This window comes from Symsagittifera roscoffensis, chromosome 3 (genome assembly GCF_963678635.1).
Source record: "Symsagittifera roscoffensis chromosome 3, txSymRosc1.1, whole genome shotgun sequence".
Taxonomy (NCBI): Eukaryota; Metazoa; Xenacoelomorpha; order Acoela; family Convolutidae; genus Symsagittifera; species Symsagittifera roscoffensis.
Genome location: NC_087064.1, coordinates 25204364 through 25225261, shown reverse-complemented (window position 1 = coordinate 25225261; position 20898 = coordinate 25204364). Strand labels below are relative to the sequence as shown.

Genomic DNA, 20898 nt, shown 5'->3' with positions numbered 1-20898 from the left:
CTACCAGTGGTGGTCTTCGGTGATTTTACTTTGAAACAGTACAAAAAAAACTGAGTTTCACATTTAAAAACCAAATCAGTTTAACTTTCCATTCGCCATCTGCTTGAGTTTTTCTTCCAAAAAAAACATATTTAATAGCCAGACATTAGGGTCAGCTTCATGTCAGCGAATGCCTATGGCAGATATAGGCTGAGTTTCTAGCTTTATTTAAATCTGTTTGTTACTGTAAATAATATGATGCTAAATTTGTTATGAGCTTTGTGATTCTGCTGTAATTCAGTTTAATCATTTGATTATTTATTTTTTAAAATAGCTTGATCATGTTTCTTATGCATCTTTTTTCTACTTTTATGGCTGATTCCATTAGCTTGAATGAAATTTTTGGGATAGTTTTTGAAGTTTTTTAAAAACTAATTAGATTTTTCTAATTAAAAGGGAAAATGAGATCATATATCAAACTCAACTTCATTGCGTGCTGTGAAACAGTGGTAGTGCAAAGTTCCATATTGCAACGATCAGCTATTGCAAACCTCCGAACCTGATTGATATCTTCTCTTCTTTACAGGCTTATAATTTGAATTTCAGGAAAAATTCGCTCAGTCGGTCCAAAGTTAGAAAAAAATAGCTTCAAATTTCAATAGCCCGTTTATTCCTTTTATTCTTTAGTTTACCAACATTATTTTTATAAGACCTATTCCAGGGGGATTTCAAGAGTCGATCAACCTATAAAATAAGACCTTGTTCAAACAACTCATTTGAAAATAACTGCTAAGAGAATACAATGATTTATTTCGAAGTTTGTTTTATTTGATTTCAGTTTGCCGCTATTTCTTTTCAAAGGCAGGTCTGATGATACCATAAAAATTAGATCCTTGCACTAATAAAGATGTTTTTTGTTTAACTCATCATTTTTTTTATGTTGAAAAAATCAGATTTATGAGGTCGCATCTTCTGGCCGTTTGTTTTCTGGTGTCAGAATTTATTTCTGTCTCATCAATTTTTCTGTCCAAATTTTGAATTTCATTTTTTTGTCTTAAGTTCTGATATACTTTAATGGGTCTCTTTTCCTTGAATGTAGCTGTTATATTCATTTTTATTGTTTCAGATCCGCTATAGGTTAATTTTTCAAAGAAAAAATCTTAAAATTTTTTCATGCTCAATTTTGATTTTTCGCATTTCGACTTGATTACGTTCAAATTTCACTTCATTTCCTTTGTTAAAAGAAGAGAAAACTCAAATATCGAACATCAAAAAAATAAAGGTCACAAAAACATGATCGACTTCCAATTTTAAAAATGGAATTTAATTATCAGATTTCCCAGGGAAGTTATCATTTTACCTATTGATCCAGTATTCTCAAATGTGGTTAATTTTTATCAGAAAAGCTTCTATCATAAATTGTCTGTGAAATTCAAAGAGCTCTAAGGGCATACATTTTTTTTTAATTCGAACGTTCAAGTTTTTTTGGTAAGGCAAAGGCGCTGCGTTGGAATCTGACCAGAACCTGTTTTTTTTAAACGGGAAATATTATGTTTCTAATAGAATTTTCGGCTGACTATTTTTCTGCTTATCGGTTGTCGCCTTAGTTGTCACATCTTCAAATCGTCGTTTTTGGCTTTTTTGCTGTGCGGGTTTTTTTTATGTTGCTTTTTGTGTTTGATTTACTCCTGCAATTCGTAATTTTACTTACCTTGACTTCATATTTCTTTTTATTTGTTTTGCTAAGCAAATTCTTTGGCCAAAGTTATTGCGGTCTAGTTTTCATTGGCTCAATGATCTAATTTTGGGTCGTTTCAAGGGGAACACAATTTAAACACTCCCTTCCGCGCTTTTCAAGCTGGTTGTTTGTGCACGAATCGGTTTGTTGAGTTTTTTTTGTTGAGCAATTTTAGTCTTTCGCAGAAACCTCTACTGATTTTGAAAAAAAAGTGGTATCAATTGAAAGACCGCGTACTTCTCTGTGAACCTGCATACTCCCCTGGAGTCTCTTTAAACTTGACCCCGCGGTCTGCAGCCTCCGAAAAAGTGTGGGGAAATATTTCCCGCATTATTTTGATTTTTTTCTCTTTCTCCAAAAAAAAAAAACTACCCTTCTCAAATCTGGCTTTTTGGTTTCAATAAAAAGACCGGTTTTGAAAAGTTTTCTGCATAGGCGGCATCGCCCAAATTTTTTTTTACATCATTAGTTTTATGAACCTTAATTCTTTTCTCGAAAACTAACCTCTCAAGTCTGCTTTTGCCGATTCATTGGAAATAACGGGTGGTGAGAAGCTCAACTGGACTAGCGGCCACTCACTATGTTTTTTACACAGAAAGTTTTCCCCTACAGAAAAGTCAAATTTTTGATATTTTGACTGTTTTATTCCTGAAAATTACCCTACCATATCGGAGATTTCTGGTTCAATTCAAAGAACGGGTGTGAGAAGCTCATTTGCTTATGCAACTACAGCTACATTTTTCTGACACCACAAGTTATGGCCCCTAAAATTTTGATGGCCCCTAAAGTTTCCGACTTTTCTCGAGAACTACCCTTAGAACTCTGAGATTTTTGGTTTAATCGAAATTACAGTTCTCATACAAAAACTATGATTTTCGGAAATATCATGTATGTAATTTGTTGACTGTACTCTGAACTTTTCTCGCAAACTATCCTGCCAAATCCGATATCATAGTTTTAATATCAGATATGCCCAGTTTATAAACGGTTATGCCCAGTCTGTTTAAAAAAGAAGTTTTGGCCTTCGAACAAGTGAAAGTTGTGAAACTCTGACAGTTCGAAAACTTTTTGACTTAACGCGAAAACTACCGTGCCAATTTACAAGTTGTGCTCAATCGAGAAACCTAGTTTTGTGAATCTTCTCAGCTTAAGCGGCCACAACTTGCTTTTTGCAGAACAAAGTTATGGACTTTGGAAATTTTTTTGACCTTTTTATAGAACTTTTGGTTTATTTTTTAGAAACTTTTTGAGTTTTCTTAAAATTTGCTCAATCAAATCTTAAATGAAAAATTTAATTGAAAGAACCGGTTGCAATACTTGTTGCTGCAGAAGCGGCGACCCCTGAAGTTTTGCAAAAGAAATGTAATCTTTTTGGGAAAATTGATTGGTACCCGCATCATTGTTGCAAATTCATTCATTATCAAAACACCAACAGACTCACCAAGTTTTTTCAGCATTTAATTTTTTTTGATTTATGTTTTTTAAAATTTATGTTAATTCTCCAATTCGCCTCTCTATTAAAATCAAATTTTTGATTTCATCGACCAGCAAAAGTTGCCACCTACATGTCAGAATATGATCATCAAATCATGAAAAATCCAATTTTTCTGGGGCATGTATAAGAAATCAAAACGCGTTTAAAAGGCAAGTTTTGCTTAAAGATTAGATCACTATAACACCCCATTGGCTAATCAAAGTTAACTCTTGAGAAAAAAGTTTGAAAAATGTGGTGATCTGCTTTGAAAAACAAAATGTTTCCCGCAGAGTTATTTATTCATAACAAAAATTTGTTTGCCGAGAAGTTGTGATCTGTTCTCTAAGAAATTAAATCTTTCAACTGAAAAAATAAAAAAATATTCAAGCAAAGTTATAAATTTTTGATAAACATTGAGTGGAAAAAAGTGAGTACTGGACATTATTATGGACATTATTCATCAGAGTTTTCTATTGCTGAAAAATAATCATGCAAAAACATAAAAATTGGGTGGAAAAAAGAGTTCTGGACAGGGTTATGGCAATTATTCATCAAAGTTTTTTTTCGATTTTTATGCCAAGAAATGGATTGGGTTGCCTAAAGTTTGGAGAATGCTCAAAAAAAGTTAAATAATAAAACCGAAATTATTAAATGCTTAGTACATGTAAAAGAACATTTACCGGTTAACAAAAAAATTGGAATTTTTAAATCATATATGTAATTATAACTCTTATATTTAACTTTTTTAATAATAATTCTAATGTTGTTTAGAAGCCAGCCTAGATAGACTTAATGTTGTTTGTTGATTTGTAAACTTATATCAATTTTAAACATCTGTGTTAAGTTAACAAATTTACTTCTTTCTACTGCTTTTGGGTATCTGTAATTAAAAAATTTTTGAAGTTTGGAAATTAAATTTAGATGAAAAAGAATAACGAGAGCTATAAAAAGCGAAACACTTTTGTACAAAGGATAAATACTACACTGTAAAATTGATCAAGGTTACACAAAAGTAACCACTGGAATACGCGTAGCAATAAATTGGTTCCAAAAAGACAAGTGCATCACTTTTTTTCAAATGTTAAGTAGCTACAATTTTCTTTTCATTCCAGTATGATCCAATTTTTTTATCGTTACTACAGAAAACTCCATACCATGGGATCAAAAAGTTAACAGGACAAAGTTCATACAGAAATTTCTAACGAAACACCGAAAGAATTGATAAAAACCTGTTTGAAGTATATCTCGTTACTGAATAACTTCAGAACAAAAAATTAGAAAATGATTTCGTAAAATACAGAAAAAGTTTGATTTGATTACTAAAAAAGTCAAAGATATAGATCAACGCTGTCCAAAACAAGATAGCAAAACCCTCAATTCATTAGGAGGCCAAATCAAACTGCACATGAAAGGCGCACAATTTTGTCCCTGTATGTTACTGAATTTCACAGACAAGTCTTTAAACGTGTTCACACTAACGTCAGCTTAGTGTATTATTACAAACCTTTTTTTTCTAAACTAAGTTGCAAATAATGGTGCCATTATTGGGTCACCTATACAGCTTTTTTATAGCTTGTCCTTCGAGATTCGAATAGTAATAAGTTAACACAGATAGTGCATTTTCATTTCATCAATTGAACCAAAGAAGCTATTTGTTTCAAACAACATAACAATCATGAAATCTTGATTTTAGAAGTTTTCTAATCAATAACTCTCACTATTTTTTGAAAAGCATATTTTATAGAAGAGAATTTACGCTTTGCGATTTGTTACATGTAAACTTATTGTGGATGCCTTCAGTTTACTATATTCTAAATTAATACCTGCAAAATTTTCTCTATTGGTATTTGGTGGCACTTTTGCTGAAATGTTTGGTAATTTATTAGCATTTGTAGCTGCTTTATTCGTGACTAGTGTTTGTCGGTGGTTAAGCGTGCGTGGCTGAGTGGCTAGTGCGTGATTCAAAGTTTCTATATTGCAGTAGGTCGCAGATCGAATCCTAGACCTAACCGAATTTTTACTAATTTGAGGCTTATTGTTCCGACTTTCGTAACGAAAGTAACGAGATATTTGTGCTCGGGATGGTTTTTTTTTCTTCGGATAAATTTTGAATTATTAACTATCTATTTTTTGACGGATATCATTCAAAGTTTTAAAGGTCTTGAGCTTAAATTTGAAAAATTATTTCAACTGTGATCGTAAGGAAGCTTATTTGCAATAAATGATTTGTTACTAGGAGCTAAACCTATCACTTTGTACTTTATATTGCGTGTGAGATGATTTTTACAAAAAATCTCAATTCTTTTTTTCATTTTTTTTAAATTTAATTTATCTTGTTATTACCGCGCCATAGACCTTAAGAGGCAGTCGGAATATTCAAAGCTTTGCCCTGATCCGAGCAGCCTGGTTTTTTTTCTTATTGCACTTTCGAGAGCTGCTTTTTTTCGTTCTAGCTAGTTTTTGCCAAGCGAAGCTTCGCCTCTGAGAAAAAATTGTCGAGACGATCAAGAACAAAAAAGAACAAAAGAAGAACAAAGGGAGTGTCCTTGTTGCGGAATCCGCTCACAATTCACTGTTTGGTCTCGTAATGATGAAAAACTTTAGAAATAAAAGCTTAAAAGTTTTTTTGAAAACCATCTCCCCATACGCTATATAAGTACAAAAGAGTTATTTCACATATAGCAAACTATTAATTAGTCCAAATAGCATGCCGCAATTCAATTTGGAACAATTTTTAACTCGGATTAAACCTCTGCTTACGCGTTATTAGCCTGAAGTGTATCGCGCCCTAATTGTCCCAAATTGGCAAAACTGGCAATCATTATATTTCAACAAGCTCGTATAAAGGCGAAGCCCTGAATGTTCCGATTGCCTTTTAAGGTCTATGGAGCAGTAATAACATCCCCCACACGCCATATAAAGTAACAAGACTGCTCGTATCAGGGCGAAGCCCTGAAAGTTCAGACTGCCTTTTAAGGTCTATGGAGCATTATTAAGATGAAATATTTCAATGTAATAAAAAAAAATAAAAAAAATCTTTTGAAAAATTTTGAGATTTTATGTAAAAACATCACCCCACACGTCATATTAAGTACAGCGTGATAGATTTTGCGCCTTTTAACAAACCAATTATGGCATATAAGCTTCCTTGAACCAATTTGGAACGATTTTTAAGACGGATTAAATCTCGCTCACGCGTTAATAGCGCGAAATTTATCGCGCGTTAATTGTCCCAAAATGACAATCTTTAAACCCCCATAACTTTACGAAAAATTATCACAGGTAAAATATCTTTTCAAATTCAAGCTCAAGACAACAATAGCTTTCGAATGATATTTTAAAAATGGCTAGATAAAAAGTCGAAATTTGTCTGAAGAAAAAAAAACCCAACCCCGAGCACAAATATTCCGTTATTTTCGTTACGAAATTCGGGACAATAACGTTACGAAAACTGATCACAGGTTTTAAGTTTGAGCTCAGGACAACAAAATTATTCAAAGGGTATAAGTTATAAAATCGAAATTCTATAGGGAGAAAAAAACACCGGTCACTTTCTCCGAAAATTGGAAAAATAATGTGTTAATGAACTAGCCAGACGAATATAGATTTAAGATCTAGCTGTTCCACGTGGCTCAGAAAACAAAATCATAGCCCTTCAAGCTGAACATGAACTGACTTCTGAGAGCAACCAATTCCCGCCCCTACCGTGCCTATCCTCCTCGTACGCTTTTTAGTAGACACCAACCAATGTTTGCGGAAAATCCATGTTTGAGGTATGTCAGCTTGGCATAAAAAACGTGATTTTTTAGTTGTTCAAACTTTTTTCTTCTATTATATTCAGCAATATTCAGAGTTCTGTATTCTATTCAGCAATAAGTTCTATGAATGTCACTATTAAATCTTCAATTAAATCACATCTTAAATTGTCAATAGTTCTTCGTAGTTCTTTTTTAAGTGTTATCGATTTGTTGGCACCCCATAAAAGAGAAAACATGCTTTAAAGACGCTCAAAATAAGCTCAATTTCTTTGTTGCCGAATGAGAAATGAAAAAAAACACCCAAAGCGTTTCAGCAAAATGCGATCGATCGATGTTCAGACGTCCCCAAGAGTATTTTCCAAAAAACGCAAGGATCAGACTTGTCGCAACATATCAGTTTTCATCTGTATTGTTTTTGCTGAAGTTCGAAGGTGATCATACAAATCTTAATTTGAACTTTACTCAATTTTGAATCTTAATTTAAATTTTAAAAGCAGGTGTAAGTTTAAACTCTGAGTGTTCTGAAAAGATGTGTTCTGAAATGTTCTGAAAAACGCCCTAGGGTCACGTGAGCATGAAACAGTTATAAGTACTCTACTGGATATGTAAATTGACAGATTCGAGCCGCAAAATCTTTGCTAGACTCCAATCTAATAGATACAAATTAGACGATAGCTGTGTATGAAGCACCGAATGATCCGGCCACAATGATTCAAATGAAAAGACATTTAAAGCCAGGAAAACGTTCATAAAACTTGTTTTTGCGGTTATCGATATTACTAAAGGTAAAAACTAAAAGAATTGGAGTCAATTTGGCTGAATCATTTTAAAAATTGCAGTAGAATTGAATTGGCCGTCAAACATTTTTGAGTTCAGTGTCACAGATTTTGTAAGTATTATCTGAAATCGAAAAAAAATTTGAGACCAATTGTTCTAGTCAGTAAGACAACTTTTTTGAAATTAGAATTAGTGGCGAAACGATTTCCAATTGCTACTACACTTGAACTTGACCTCCAGCTCCAGTCATTTTGAAACTCTTGCCAAGATCTTGAAAAATCTTGAAGATTTATGAATGATAGTGAAGAGTGTTTTGTAAATTTTGATATTTGAATTTTTTAAACAGTCCCAAAAAACCTTTATGATGGCTCTGCATCGCACCAAGCGAATTTTATTTTTTCATAAAATCTTTCAAAGAGCTTTAGATGATTCGAGATTTGAATCAAAGTCTCCAGACATCTGTCAAGAGTTATCGTTTTTATATAATTTTGAGTAAGTTTTTGTTTAAAAGAAAAAAATGTTTCTTATTGACAACTTCCGTCGTAAATCCTTTTTATGGCCTATTTTAAACTGATATTTCAATTTAGTTTGTTTCTTTGGGAGGTTGAACCTTCTTTTGATGGACTTCAAGTTTTTTGTGGACTTCAAGTACATTCTTTTTGTGAGCAAAATGATTCGACAGCACGTACTGTTGAAGCACTATGTCAGCAAAACTTGTCTGTAAAAAACTGGCAGTCAATTTTTGAGAGATTTATTGGTCAGGTCTTTCAATTTCAATCGAAGGCTGGTGAATGTGAAAAAATATGTTAGGGTTGTTGCTTGAATGCACTATCTAAAATTTTTGTAATTTATGTGAGCTGAGAATTGTTTGATGGAACTTGTAACAACAACAGATTTTTTGACATACTGAAAATTGTGCGGAACAAATCACCACACGCCAAATTTCCTTTCCTGAGCCACGTAACCTGAAATCAGATTTTAGAACCAGTCTGGTTGTTTACACCGGCGAGCTGGCAAGCTCACTGCTATCGGATGGGTCAATTGTTTCAAACAAAGTCGCATAATTTAGGACAATTTTTTCTGAGCCCAAATGTAAAAAGTACTTGAGCAGCGATCATTGTTCAAAAGTATTGCAGGCTTAAACATTGGAAGTTTTTCAATTTACTGGAATAAATTACGCATAGCTTTGGAGCGCAGGGTGAATTAACCCAATTTCTGCGCCCAAATACTAATTCGAAACTGAATTGAGACAACGAAATGAGTTTCATCAACGAAGATAACGTAATTTTCCATCTAATTTCCATTTATATATTTCAGTACTGACTTTTTTGAAGGTGATTATTATTCAGGTCATAATTCTGCAGTTTCTTTGATTTTTCCTTTCTTGCGTTTTGGGGCTCTTATTCAGCAGTTTTTCTTTTTTTTGCAAAAAAAAGTTTCAGCCTCGAATATGAGAAATCATGAATGTTAATTCTGCTAACAAAAAATATTTACTTTGTAAAATTTAGAAAGCAAAATGAAATTAGAGCCGTCAAAGTGTTTGAAAAGATTCAAAACTAGCGTGACTCTTAATTAAAATTTGGCTGCATAAAATCAAATTTTCTCTAACGAGATCGCTATTGTGTTTTAGAAAAGCACAGAAATTGAAATTGAAAAAATGTGGTTGCTAAAATTGAAAAAATTATGGCCGCTGGTTTAAAAATAGTTTCATTTAAATGCTCAAAATTTGACTTAATAGAAAAATTTAGTATTTTTTGCAATATTATTTTAAAAAATTACAATGAAATCAAAAAAACAAACAGGAGGTTATAGCCCTGGTTCTCTTTTTTTTTGTTTTGCTTGAAAAAATTATCATCAAAAAAAGCCATGCCGAGAAAAAAATTGAAATGTTAATACAAAACAGGTTGAGGGTTAACAAGCCTGATATGATATGAATTGTAACACTTCACAAACATATTATGCTTAGGCAATACACCGTAAATGGTCAGAGGCGACTTTTCTAACTGAAGTCGACGATATTTATTTTTGTTGTACAAAAAAAAGAATGCTTGACCCTACCAAACTGTCAACTAGTAGAAAAACAAAGAATACATTGGAGGTGGTGGAGTTGGCTTCTTGGTTCTTTGTTTTCAGCGCACTAGTGGTTTCTCATCTCAGTATCACTTTTTGACTATGAAAACTAACTGGAAAAGGCTGTTCGTTTTTTAAGGTAGTTTAATTGAGTCCTGGCATAAAATTGACTTGTTCAATGAAGAGTTTGGAAATTTTTTTGCATGGAAAATATCCAGGTTCAGATAATAAACATGTTTGTTGTGGATACTTCAATAATGACCATTTCAAACCCCCAAAAAAATGCATGCGAGGATTGTCTTGATGCTTTTATTCTAAATTGTCAAAAAATTCAGTATCAACTCGCCAAACAAATAGTTCAAAAACTTGCATAGATGGGTTATACTCCAACTCTGCTAAAACTGTTAAGGTGCCGTATTTATTGATTCCGGACCATACAACAGAAATTACGTACCTGAAAGAAACAGAAAATGAATAGCGTCTCCTGATAAAATTTCGCGAGCAAACATTTATAAATTTGGAACACATTAGAAGACAGAAATTTTTCTGGAAAAGTTATTTTTAAAGTCTGCATGAATTACAAAAGCACGACGAAGAAATTGAAAACTTGAATTGCATTGACCGTTTTCATTTCTTTCATCAGATAACTACAAAAAAACATTAGCCATTTGATCCCAACTAAAATGAGAGACAATCAAAAAAAAACTTGGATAGAAAATAAAATCTAAAACATGATTGGCAAAAAACTAAAATAATATGCAAATTGCAATAGGTCAGGAAGTGACAATCATGAAGCGAAAATCGCAAAAACTTGAAATGCTTTACAAAAACTGATAGTCAAGTAACGAAAACCTTTTTACCAAAACAAGTTTCAAAGTGATACAAAACAAAACAAGAACTTTTTTTCAGTACTTTAAGAGAATACTCGCGTGAAAAAAAATCAGCTTATCTAAGCCAAAAAGATTTTGATCAATTTTTTTATCATATAGGACACGAATCGGCTGAAAAAATCAAACCATCCAAAAAAAACTCATCAGATATCTTTGAAATCAATTGGTAAAAAAACCATATCGATTTTCCATAAGCTTCATTCAAAGTACAATTGTGGTTTTTTTCGGGTTCCAGAACTCTGAAACTGGACCAAAGAATAAAAACAAATATCAAAAGGACAAAAATCATGGGAGTAGATAATACAAGAATATAAACTGATGATGTGCAAAAAAGACTTGGACGCAAAATAGGTTTCAAATTTCAGATTGATTTTCTCGTCAAAAAATTTAATTTTTTTTGTGGGTTGCTCTGCTGATTGCGCGAAATACTAACAACATCACAACTAATTGAAATGTATTGTAATCACACTCAGCTATTACTGCAAAATGGGGTACAGCTAATCAATCATCTAGCAAGCAATAACTGAAATCAAACAAAAACCAAAATCTGAGAATGTTTTAGGAAAAAACGGAAATTTCATTCAGTATCATATTTTAACGAAAATTACAAGATATGCTCAATAAAAGAATTGCGCATAAACGAGCTGTTTGTAACAATATTTAAGCTTTGATATGAAAATTTGAAAACTGAATTCCGGATAAACTCAGTTTGGAGTCAGAGATTGAAATCTTGAAACACAAAAAGTTTTGGAACAAAACCAATGATTAGTTTTACTGGCGAGAGTTCTAAAGTTTTATGTACGGTTTAGAATTCTAATCAATTCTATTCAATTTGCGATTTATCCATCATAAATAAAACAGAACTGATAGATTTTCTTCTTAAGTGGGCTGAAGGGTTGGAAAACTAAAAGTACCTGATAGTTGATACTTCTAAGTATTAGGGGCTTTGAAATTGTACTGTTTAATTAGGGCTTTACTTGAGTAGGCCTATAGAGCATTTTGATTTAATTTCATATCCGAATTAGGAAAACTGACAAAATTCTAATGAATAATCTCTGACATGAAAACAGTTTTTTATTATGATTTTTACCAAAGAAAATCGAAATTATTAATAAAATCATCAGGACAAAAATTTCTCTCAAATGAGAAGCGGGAAATTGCTTCTTTCTTTTGTTATTTGCTGAATAAATTTAGAAGACTTCATCCAAACTATGCGAAAAACAGCTGACAACAAACTTAATCACCTTAACTTTAAATAATGAGAATGTTTTTAGAGATTTTATTCAGTACTACAGGTTTCAGTACTCAAACAATCAATTTAGGTTTTTTTAGGCGAGAAAATTTGTGAAATTAATTTTTGTGATTCAAAAGTTCATTGTAAAAAAGCCTTTGAGTAATGAGGTTGTCAAATTTGTGAGAAAAAAAGTCCGCTCATCACACCCCTTTTACCATAGCAGAAAAAAAGCTGTTGTAGAACAGTTTTTATCTAAATTGTACCTTATTGGTTTATGGTTTTTCTTTATTTATAAGTTCTGTTTATTTTTTTGTTCCGACTTTTGAAGAAGGTGGCGGAATATTTGTGCTCAATTGATTTATTTTTCTCCAGATTATTCTTCTTCCACTTTTTGATGGACCATTTTGACGGGTTTTTTGATATCATCTCAGAAGTACTAATGTCTGCAGCTCAAATATAAAAAGTTTTTTTAGATATGATCCTTTTCCTTAAAATGACGGGGCATTGAACATTACAGATTTTGGATAATTAACGCGCAATATACACAGCAGACATAACTAATCAGGACAATGAATAAAACTTAAAGTTTAATTTTTTTTTTCAAATTGAGTTCATTAGAAGAAAAATCTGCAAAAAAACTTGCGTAAAATTTTAACCCAAGTAATATGGTGCAACTTGTTTTGCAAAACTTGGGCTCCAAATTTGCCCCCAAAATGATCATTTTGGCACTTTTAAGTCAACCAAAAAGTACTTTAAAGCGTTTTGTTCAATTACTAACAAAACTATATCACAGCAAGCGTCCACTTAATCCCAAAAAAAAATATGGGAAAGTGTGGTCTTCAAAAGTGGGCGCAAAAAATTTGAAAAAATGTTAGTAAAAATGACATTTTTGGCTGTCAAATAAAGAAATGTTTTTTTAAAGCAAAGCTGAGAAAAGTATTGTATTCCCTTCATAAATTTTGTTGGGATGCATAAGAGGCTTACAGTGATTTAATTTTGCCAGCAAATGAATGAATAGGTTTGGAGTATTTTTTGGTTGACTAAACAAAGCCAAAAATTAGGTGAATGGGTTTTTTTTGGGTGAAATTTTGCAAAACAAACTGCGGCATATTGATTGAGTTAAAATTTTAAGCAGGATTGGTGTTCATAATTTTTCTCTGTCATCAACCTAGTTTAATAAAAAACGCTTTTAACTTTCAAGATTTGTTTTTTTTTGCCCGAATAATTTACATCAACACTATTTCGTGCCATTAAAGCACAAGAACAAAAATAAATTGTTCCAAATTGAAATGAGGCAAAAAAAATTGCTTTAATTATTGCGTAATCAGGCTCAAAATGTGTCACTTTGTACTTTACATAGCGTGAAAAAGGCAAATAAAATTTCGAAAATTGGAAGGAAAGGTGTCTGATGTTTTGCCGTATTTATTTATCAATTTTTGACATGAAAATTTTCGATTTTAGGCGACTGTCAGAACAACCAGGCTTGTTACGATTTTTCTCAAGAAATATTTTTGAATTCGGGTTTTTGCTGTTCTACGGCATAAAACTGCCAATTTATGGATCTTGTTAACTATTCCTACCCCCTTTTTGGAATAGGGGGGAAATATTTAGCAACGTACAAAATTCTTACATGCTTAATCTATCGATTATTTCTTAGGGGGATAGGGGGGATTCGTTACTTACTAGGTACCATAGGGGGAAATAGTTAAGGTCCCAATTTATTAATTGAGATTCTGTTTTAAATGAAAATCTGAAATTTTTTGCTGTTAATGGTTTCAACCAATCAGATTCGAGATTTTCGTTGCAGTTTTCTGAATAAAAAATTCTTTTGGGCTGAATCAGAAGCGGATTTAGGGGGGGGGGGCGGACGCCCTCTCTCTTCAGGGATTCGACCCCCTGCCGACCCAAAGGGTCCCCCTTTGGTACTTTTTAAGAAATCCATTTTTGGCCTACGGACCCTAAAATTTTTCTAATGGCGCCTTCGGCACCAATATATACTAACTTTGAGAGGAGCGCGCGCCAAAAAAACGCAATTTTTTTTGTCAAAATTTTCCAAAAAGGGCCCAAAAACGGTTTTTTTGACCTCCTTTTTCAAAAATTTGCCTGCGGCGCAAAAAATTTGGCCAGCGTCTTTTTATTGCTTTAGTAGAGCTCGGAGAATCAATTTGGTCGACCTAAAAAAGAAGGTCGCCCCCCCCCCCCCTCTCGAGAAAATCCTAGATCCGCCCCTGGGCCGAATAACAGAAAAGACTCTCGACTTTTACGAGCCATTTTTTACAAGATATAATCATAGCGCGATATATTTCGTACTTTTAAAGCGGACGTAACTTAAGTGCGTATTTAAGCATCCGTAATGCGACAACTCGCACAAAAGAGAGCTCGCAGGATGCTCGCAGTATTTGTTACTTGCATGCCAACAGCGGGTAGGACTTAATACGAAAATAAGAGCTGTCTATTCCCAACCGTCGTTCGACCTTAAACTAAATTTTCAACCTATATTTTGTCTTAAAATCTTTGCAGTTGTCGTTTTCTCAATTTTTGCGAGTTGTCTTTTTACGAGGTTTCGTTTGTTGTGAGGTTTCGCGGTATCGACAACCGCATATTCATACTCCTCAGCAAGTAGAAAAATACTATACTAGCAATTAGAATTGAGACAAGAAAAATAAACGCACCATTAATAATTAATAATTTTTTATTTTATACGTTTGCTTTCTGTCCCAATTCTGATTGGTTAATGAAGTATTTGTCTACTTCCTTACGCATATTATTTTGCTGTTGTCTATTTACTGCTCGCAACCTTTTCAAGCGTGAGTGGATAAATAAATTGTTCCAAATTGAATTGCGGCAAGAAATTTAGCTTTTATTAATGCGTCACCAGATTCAAAATATGTCACTTTGTACTTTACATATCATATCGTGCAGGGAGTCAAACTGAAGAAAATTTTTATGGAAAAAAGTCAATTTAAACTAAAAATTCCGATTATTTCATAAATTTTTGACGAAAAAAAATTTCTTTGACTTTAAATGGCGGTCGATACGAGCAGTTTTGTTCGGACATTTGGTTTCTAATCCATATTAATTGCTCATATTAAAAAATCATGTAAACTTCCAGCTGAACCGGTAGTGAAAATTTTATCCGTCCCCCAGATCAAAAGCGTAAAAAATGCTATATTCATTATTGACAGGAAAAGAGAACTGATCCGATTTTTTGACTTCTTAAAATCACTCTTGCCCATATGGATTTATTATTCAGTGACAAACATCCAATTGTGAAAAAAAAACAGGAGAGCAAAAGCACGCTTGGTCGGTATATCTGAACAATACTGTTGCTAAACACAGCTTAGTTGAGCTTTCGATTTACAATTGAAGATGTTTTTTTAATGACCTTTGCTACTACGAGAAAAAATAAAGCAAGATATTGAAAGACCAAAACATCAGAGAGGAAGGATCTACTTAACAATTGCCCTCCCTCTGGTACCTACTTAAGAATTGCCACCCCTATTAATAAAAGCAGTAAATTAGTGAGCTTTGTATTGAGACTTCTAATTTTGCTGCAATCTGATTGGTCGAAAATGCGCTATATTAATCTACTTAACAATTGCCCCCTTTCTTAAAAGGGGGAGGGGGTAAGGAATATGTGAGGGGTGGATTAGTAAAATCAGTATCATAACCTCCAAGAAATTTTCCTCAACATAGTGTTCATAAACGAATAGAACAAACATTTAGTCTCAGGTGGGAGTAATTGAAAATCGTGACGTACGCACATTGCTACTTTTTCAAGTATCGATATAACCAAAAATGAAAAGGCATTGATATTATATTTTGATATTTGTAGTACCCGCATTTGAGAGAAATGAAAGCTTCTGATCTTTCACAAGAATCTTTCTCATTTCCAGCGATCGGAATAAAAGAATGTCAAAAATGAAGTGCTTTTAAAAACCTTTTAAAACCGAAAAAAGCTAAATTTCTACACTGATTTAATTTACAATGCAATAAGAGCCAATGTCCAGCTTTTTCAAAAGTTATTGTTCCGACTTTCGAAGCGAAAGTAACGGAATATTTGTGCTCGGGGTGGGTTTGTTTTTTCTTCAGACAAATTTCCACTTTTTAACTAGCCATTTTTGACGGGTTTTTTTACATCATTCGAAAGGTAATGTTGTCCTGAGCTTAAATTTTTAAGATATTTTACCTGTGATTCTTTTTCGTAAAGTTATGGGGGTTTAAAGGTTGTCATTTTGGCTAACTTGCGACAATTAACGCGCGATATATTTCGCGCTATTAACGCGTAACCGGATATTTAATCCGTCTTAGAAATCGTTCCAAATTCGTTGAAAGAAGCTATTTTGTCATAAATGATTTGTTAAAAGGAGCAAAATTTATCCTTTTGTAGTTTATATGGGGTCTGAGGGATGATTTCCACAAAAAATCTCAAATTTTAGAGAAAAAATTTTTCATTTTGTTTTATTACATTTAAATTTTTTATGTTATTACTGCTCCATAGACCTTAAAAGGCAGTCGGAATATTCAGGGCCTCGCCCTGATACAAGCAGTCTTGTTTCAGCCTGATAATCAAATTTTGAGTTGGCAGACGCAGTTTTCATGAAGCGCATGAAGCGTGGCTTGCAAAAAAATTTAAAAACTGAAAAAGTTATCAGAAAATGGAGACGAGATACTTAATTCGCGTCGTTATAAGCGCACTCTCATATAGCGGAAGCTATTGTGATTATGTCTTAAGAACGGAAATCATGTCCCACAGCTTATGCCGTAATTTTAAAACTAGACTGCTCGTATCAGGGCGAAAAATATCAGCTTAATTCGGTCTAAATATTAGTCTAATTTTCAAACTTTTCACATGGGCCAGAATTGTTTAAAAATAAAACTGCTCGTATCAAGGTGAAGCCCTGAATGTTTCGACTGCCTTCCAAGGTTTATGGAGCAGTAACAACATTAAAAAAATAAATGTAATAGAATAAAATGAAAATTTTTTTTCTAAAAATTCAAACTTTTTCGTGAAATCATCCCCTCACACACCATATAAAGCACAAAAGAATCAATTTTGGTCCTATTAACAAATCAGTTATGACATATAAGCTTCCTTGAACCATTTTGGAACGATTTCTAAGACGAATTAAATCTCGCTTACGCGTTAATAGTTCCGAAATACATCGCGCGTTAATTGTCCCAAATTGGCCGAAATGCCAATCTTTAAACCCCCTTAACTTTACGAAAAATTATCACTGGTGAAATATTTTTTCAAATTTAAGCTCAAGACAACATAACTTTTTGGAAGTTATTAAAAAATTCCGTCAAAAAAGGCTGGTTTAAAAGTCGAAATTTTTCTGAAGAAAAAAAAACCCACCCCGAGCACAAATATTCCGTTACTTTCGTATCGAAAATCGGAACAAAAAGCGAAACAATAATACTTGTTTTCGAACTGCAGGACCATTTGTGTTCGCTATTTATTAGCATCTTCTGATATTTAGACAACAAAAGGCTGCGATTGAAGAAAGCTGATCATATGACATGCCAAAGATCAATTATTCGAATCATGAAAAGTTTTTTTCTCAACGAAAAGTTTTTATCCCCATGTAGGGAGAAATTCAAAATCGGCTGTTTTTTCCACTAAATATTAACATACCCAACAGATGTTAGATCGGTGATAAAATAATTGTTCCGACTTTCGATACGAATGTAACGGAATATTTGTGCTCGGGGTGGGATTTTTTTTCTTCAGACAAATTTCGACTTTTTAACTAGCCATTTTGACGGAATTTTTAAATATCACTCAATAGGTATTGTTGTCCTGAGCTTAAAGATTTAAAGATTGCCATTTTGGCCACTTTGGGACGATTAACGCGCGATATATTTCGCGCTATTAACGCGAAAGCGGAGATTTAATCCGCTTTAGAAATCGTTCCAAGTAAGTTGAAAGTAGCTTAATTGCCATAATTGAATTGTTACAAGGAGCGAAATTTATCCACTTATACTTTATATGGCGTGTGGGGGGATAGTTTTCATAAAAAACTTCAAACTTATGAAAAAAAAAATTTCGTTTTGTTTTATTACATTTAACTTTTTAATTTTGTTACTGCTCCATAAACTTTAAAAGAAAGTCGGGGCATTCAGGGCTTCGCCCTGATACGAGCAGTCTTGTTTTGCCTCAAACTTTTTTCAGTCGTAGTTTCCATTTTTTCTGTGGCGACAAAAAAAACTGTTTGAGTTTTTCGATTTACAGAATAACTGAGGCCGAAAATTGGCGAGTGAATCGAACAGAACCTTTTTGAGCACTACAGGGTGTTTTGATGGTCTCAACTAAGTTACTGTAGAAAATCTTGGCGTCTTTTCGCACAGTATGATGAAAAATAAACTTGTCTAGAAAATGGTAGGAAAAGTTTATACCATGTTTCCTTAGTTGCAATCCCATCAACAAGTTTTCTTGAAATTTGTCTCTCATAATTTTTTGATCTCAAGGCTTTGGTACTTTTGTCAACTTTATAAATTGCCTTCGTCTATTTCGCATTTGAAACTTTTGCGCTTATCATAACATCATATCAAGTTTTCATCATTATTCAAAAAATTGCATCATGAAAATTTAATAATCATCGAATCAATTAACTTTTGGAACTTTTTGTCCGCCTATAGCCAATTTTACAGGGTACAGGGAGAGGGTCTTGAATAACTCTTTTTGATGGTGAGACAACAATGAACGGAGCTCAATGAATATTCCCATGTAGGTCAATTAACCTGAAGTCTGTTCATATTGAAACGTTTGAAATTTTTTTGCATACCTTCGTGTTTTTTTTTCTGTTGAACATAGGCCTTTCTTTTGGCATCGCAATTGATGCCAAAAGAACGACTTCCACTTATTTTTTATCTATTTTTTTTCTTATTTTTGTGTTATTGTGGACACAAAACAAAAGTTTACCAAAATTTCATTTTTTTGTTTTTCATTTTTTGTAAGGTAGTTTGAGTTAGCAATAACTAATGAATCCTATGTGTGGTTAAAAAAGTAAAGTTTCAGATTTTCCAAAAAGTGCTTGTCATATTAAAACCAGGTCAGTCGTTATTTGGTGATCTGTTCGAAAAAACAAACAATTTCTCGAACTATCGAGAAAAAACTGGATTTTTGTGTTTTCAGACTTATACGGAGTTTATTGAAGAATGAACTCCTCGTTAAATTTTTCATCATAGTTTGAACTTATATAGTTTTTCAATCTCTCATTCGATTGGCTCTCTCTATTTTTTCATTTTTTTCTGAAGTTTTGACTATACGCTTTTAGTTTTATAAACAGTTGGACCCGACCAATCTGCGCTACTTAGGCAGCCACCGTTTTTTCTTGTTGTTTTGTTATGGCTCTATCGTCAAAAACCTAACAGTAGAATGATTTCAAAAAATTAGGAACCTATTCGACAAAACATGAAAAAAAACAAGCAGTTTTTTTGTTATGAACTTTTGATTTTTTATTTGGGAAAAAGTGTACTTCACTTAAATATACTACGCACTCAAACGCAGAACAATTAAAAACCAGATTTAAGAAAGGTTCTTACTTTTAGTTTTCAGAAGAGCTGGCTGATTTTAAAATGGTCGAGAAATCTTAGTAAAAAATAAATGGCTTTCCTGATTAAATTTTCAAGTTTTCGCTTGTTTTTGAAACTCACCCCTCAGTTGTTTCTCTGCCACCGATTCCTCCTCTGGGTTCAAAAAGTGTCCCTTGCTCTGCTGGGCAGAAATCAAAAGAGGCAGCAGCAGCCCAAAAAATATGACGGACAATTTCGACAACATTGCGAACAGAGATGAAAGTTTTTGGAATTTCTTCAACTGGCTCATTTTAGACGACAAAAATTACTGAATTTATGAGTATACGAAAGCTTAAGTTAAGTATAATTGTAGCTGAATGAATGTCAGTTTTTGTTTTTTTTTGCTGGACTTCGATGTTGTTTTTTGAATATATAAGAAGGTGATGAACGCGGCAGGATATCGAAATAAACTCTTTCAGAAAGACAGAAGATTCCTCGGTAATAAAATTGCGGAAATTCGCTCAAAACCGTTTCCTTAGCCGCTCTTTTATAAATTCATTCAACAATAAAAACGAAATTGCGCGGACCAAAATTCAAAGGGAACCAACCAATCGAAACGCGGTCTTCCTTCATTTAAAAATTGAATCAAGAAATCAGGTTTGCTTTTCAATGGTAATCAGCGATTTTATCTTAAACCAATTTTCCCAAAAACCTTTTCATTTGACTTTTTAATTGAGTAGAGTAGGTACTTAGAATGACAATTCTCGATGAATACAAATTATTGTCCGATTTTACTGAAGATCAATTAAAAAATGGGGGTTTTTGATTAGTCTTGTACACAAATTTCCTTGTTTAGTAATTCTATCAACCGGCTTCATTGTCGCGTTTAAATTTTTTGATCTAATTATAATCGGAATTTCCGACGAGCTTGAGATCATAATACCTGATTTGGCCAAATTGCAAAACTGTTTGCGTCATCACAAAATCTCGTGTAATTAGGGAAATATATTGCGAAAGTCTCATTTGTGTATTTAGGAAATTATATAGCAAAAAGTCTTAATTTGTGTATTTAGGGAACTCTTTAATCAGAATAATATAGAATGATATTTGAACTAAATTTGCATTGAAAATTTTAGTTCTTTTCCACAATGACGTTAATATCTCTGTCTCGTTTTATACCGAAGCCATTTTTCAAGAAACTTTTTCTATCTGAAAAATTCCAGATCAAAATTAACATTCGTGGAGTTGTTGCTCCAACTTTTCAGGAAAACTATGTGAGGTTGATTTTTTTTATTCTGCCATATTTGGCAGACAACAGTTTTCGACGTTTATTCAAGGTTGAATAGCAACTTGAATTCTTATTTTTTTCGCCGTCGGTGTGGTCATATTTATAGCGTTGGTGTGGCAATCTGAAAATTGAAGTTTTGAACGCAATTTTCGTAGTACGACAAACTTTGAAA

At 33.0% G+C, this 20898-nt stretch overlaps 1 protein-coding gene across 1 annotated transcript in view; it reads right to left on the bottom strand.

Annotated features, from left to right (window-relative positions):
* LOC134842689 (uncharacterized) overlaps window positions 1-20062 on the bottom strand; it is a 28897-nt gene extending 8835 nt beyond the window's left edge. The window contains exon 1 of the mRNA XM_063859140.1: window positions 19580-20062. Coding sequence (XP_063715210.1) covers window positions 19580-19748 — 169 coding nt within the window. The 5' untranslated portion in view covers window positions 19749-20062. The remainder of the gene's footprint in view (window positions 1-19579) is intronic.
* Window positions 20063-20898: the final 836 nt, after the last annotated feature.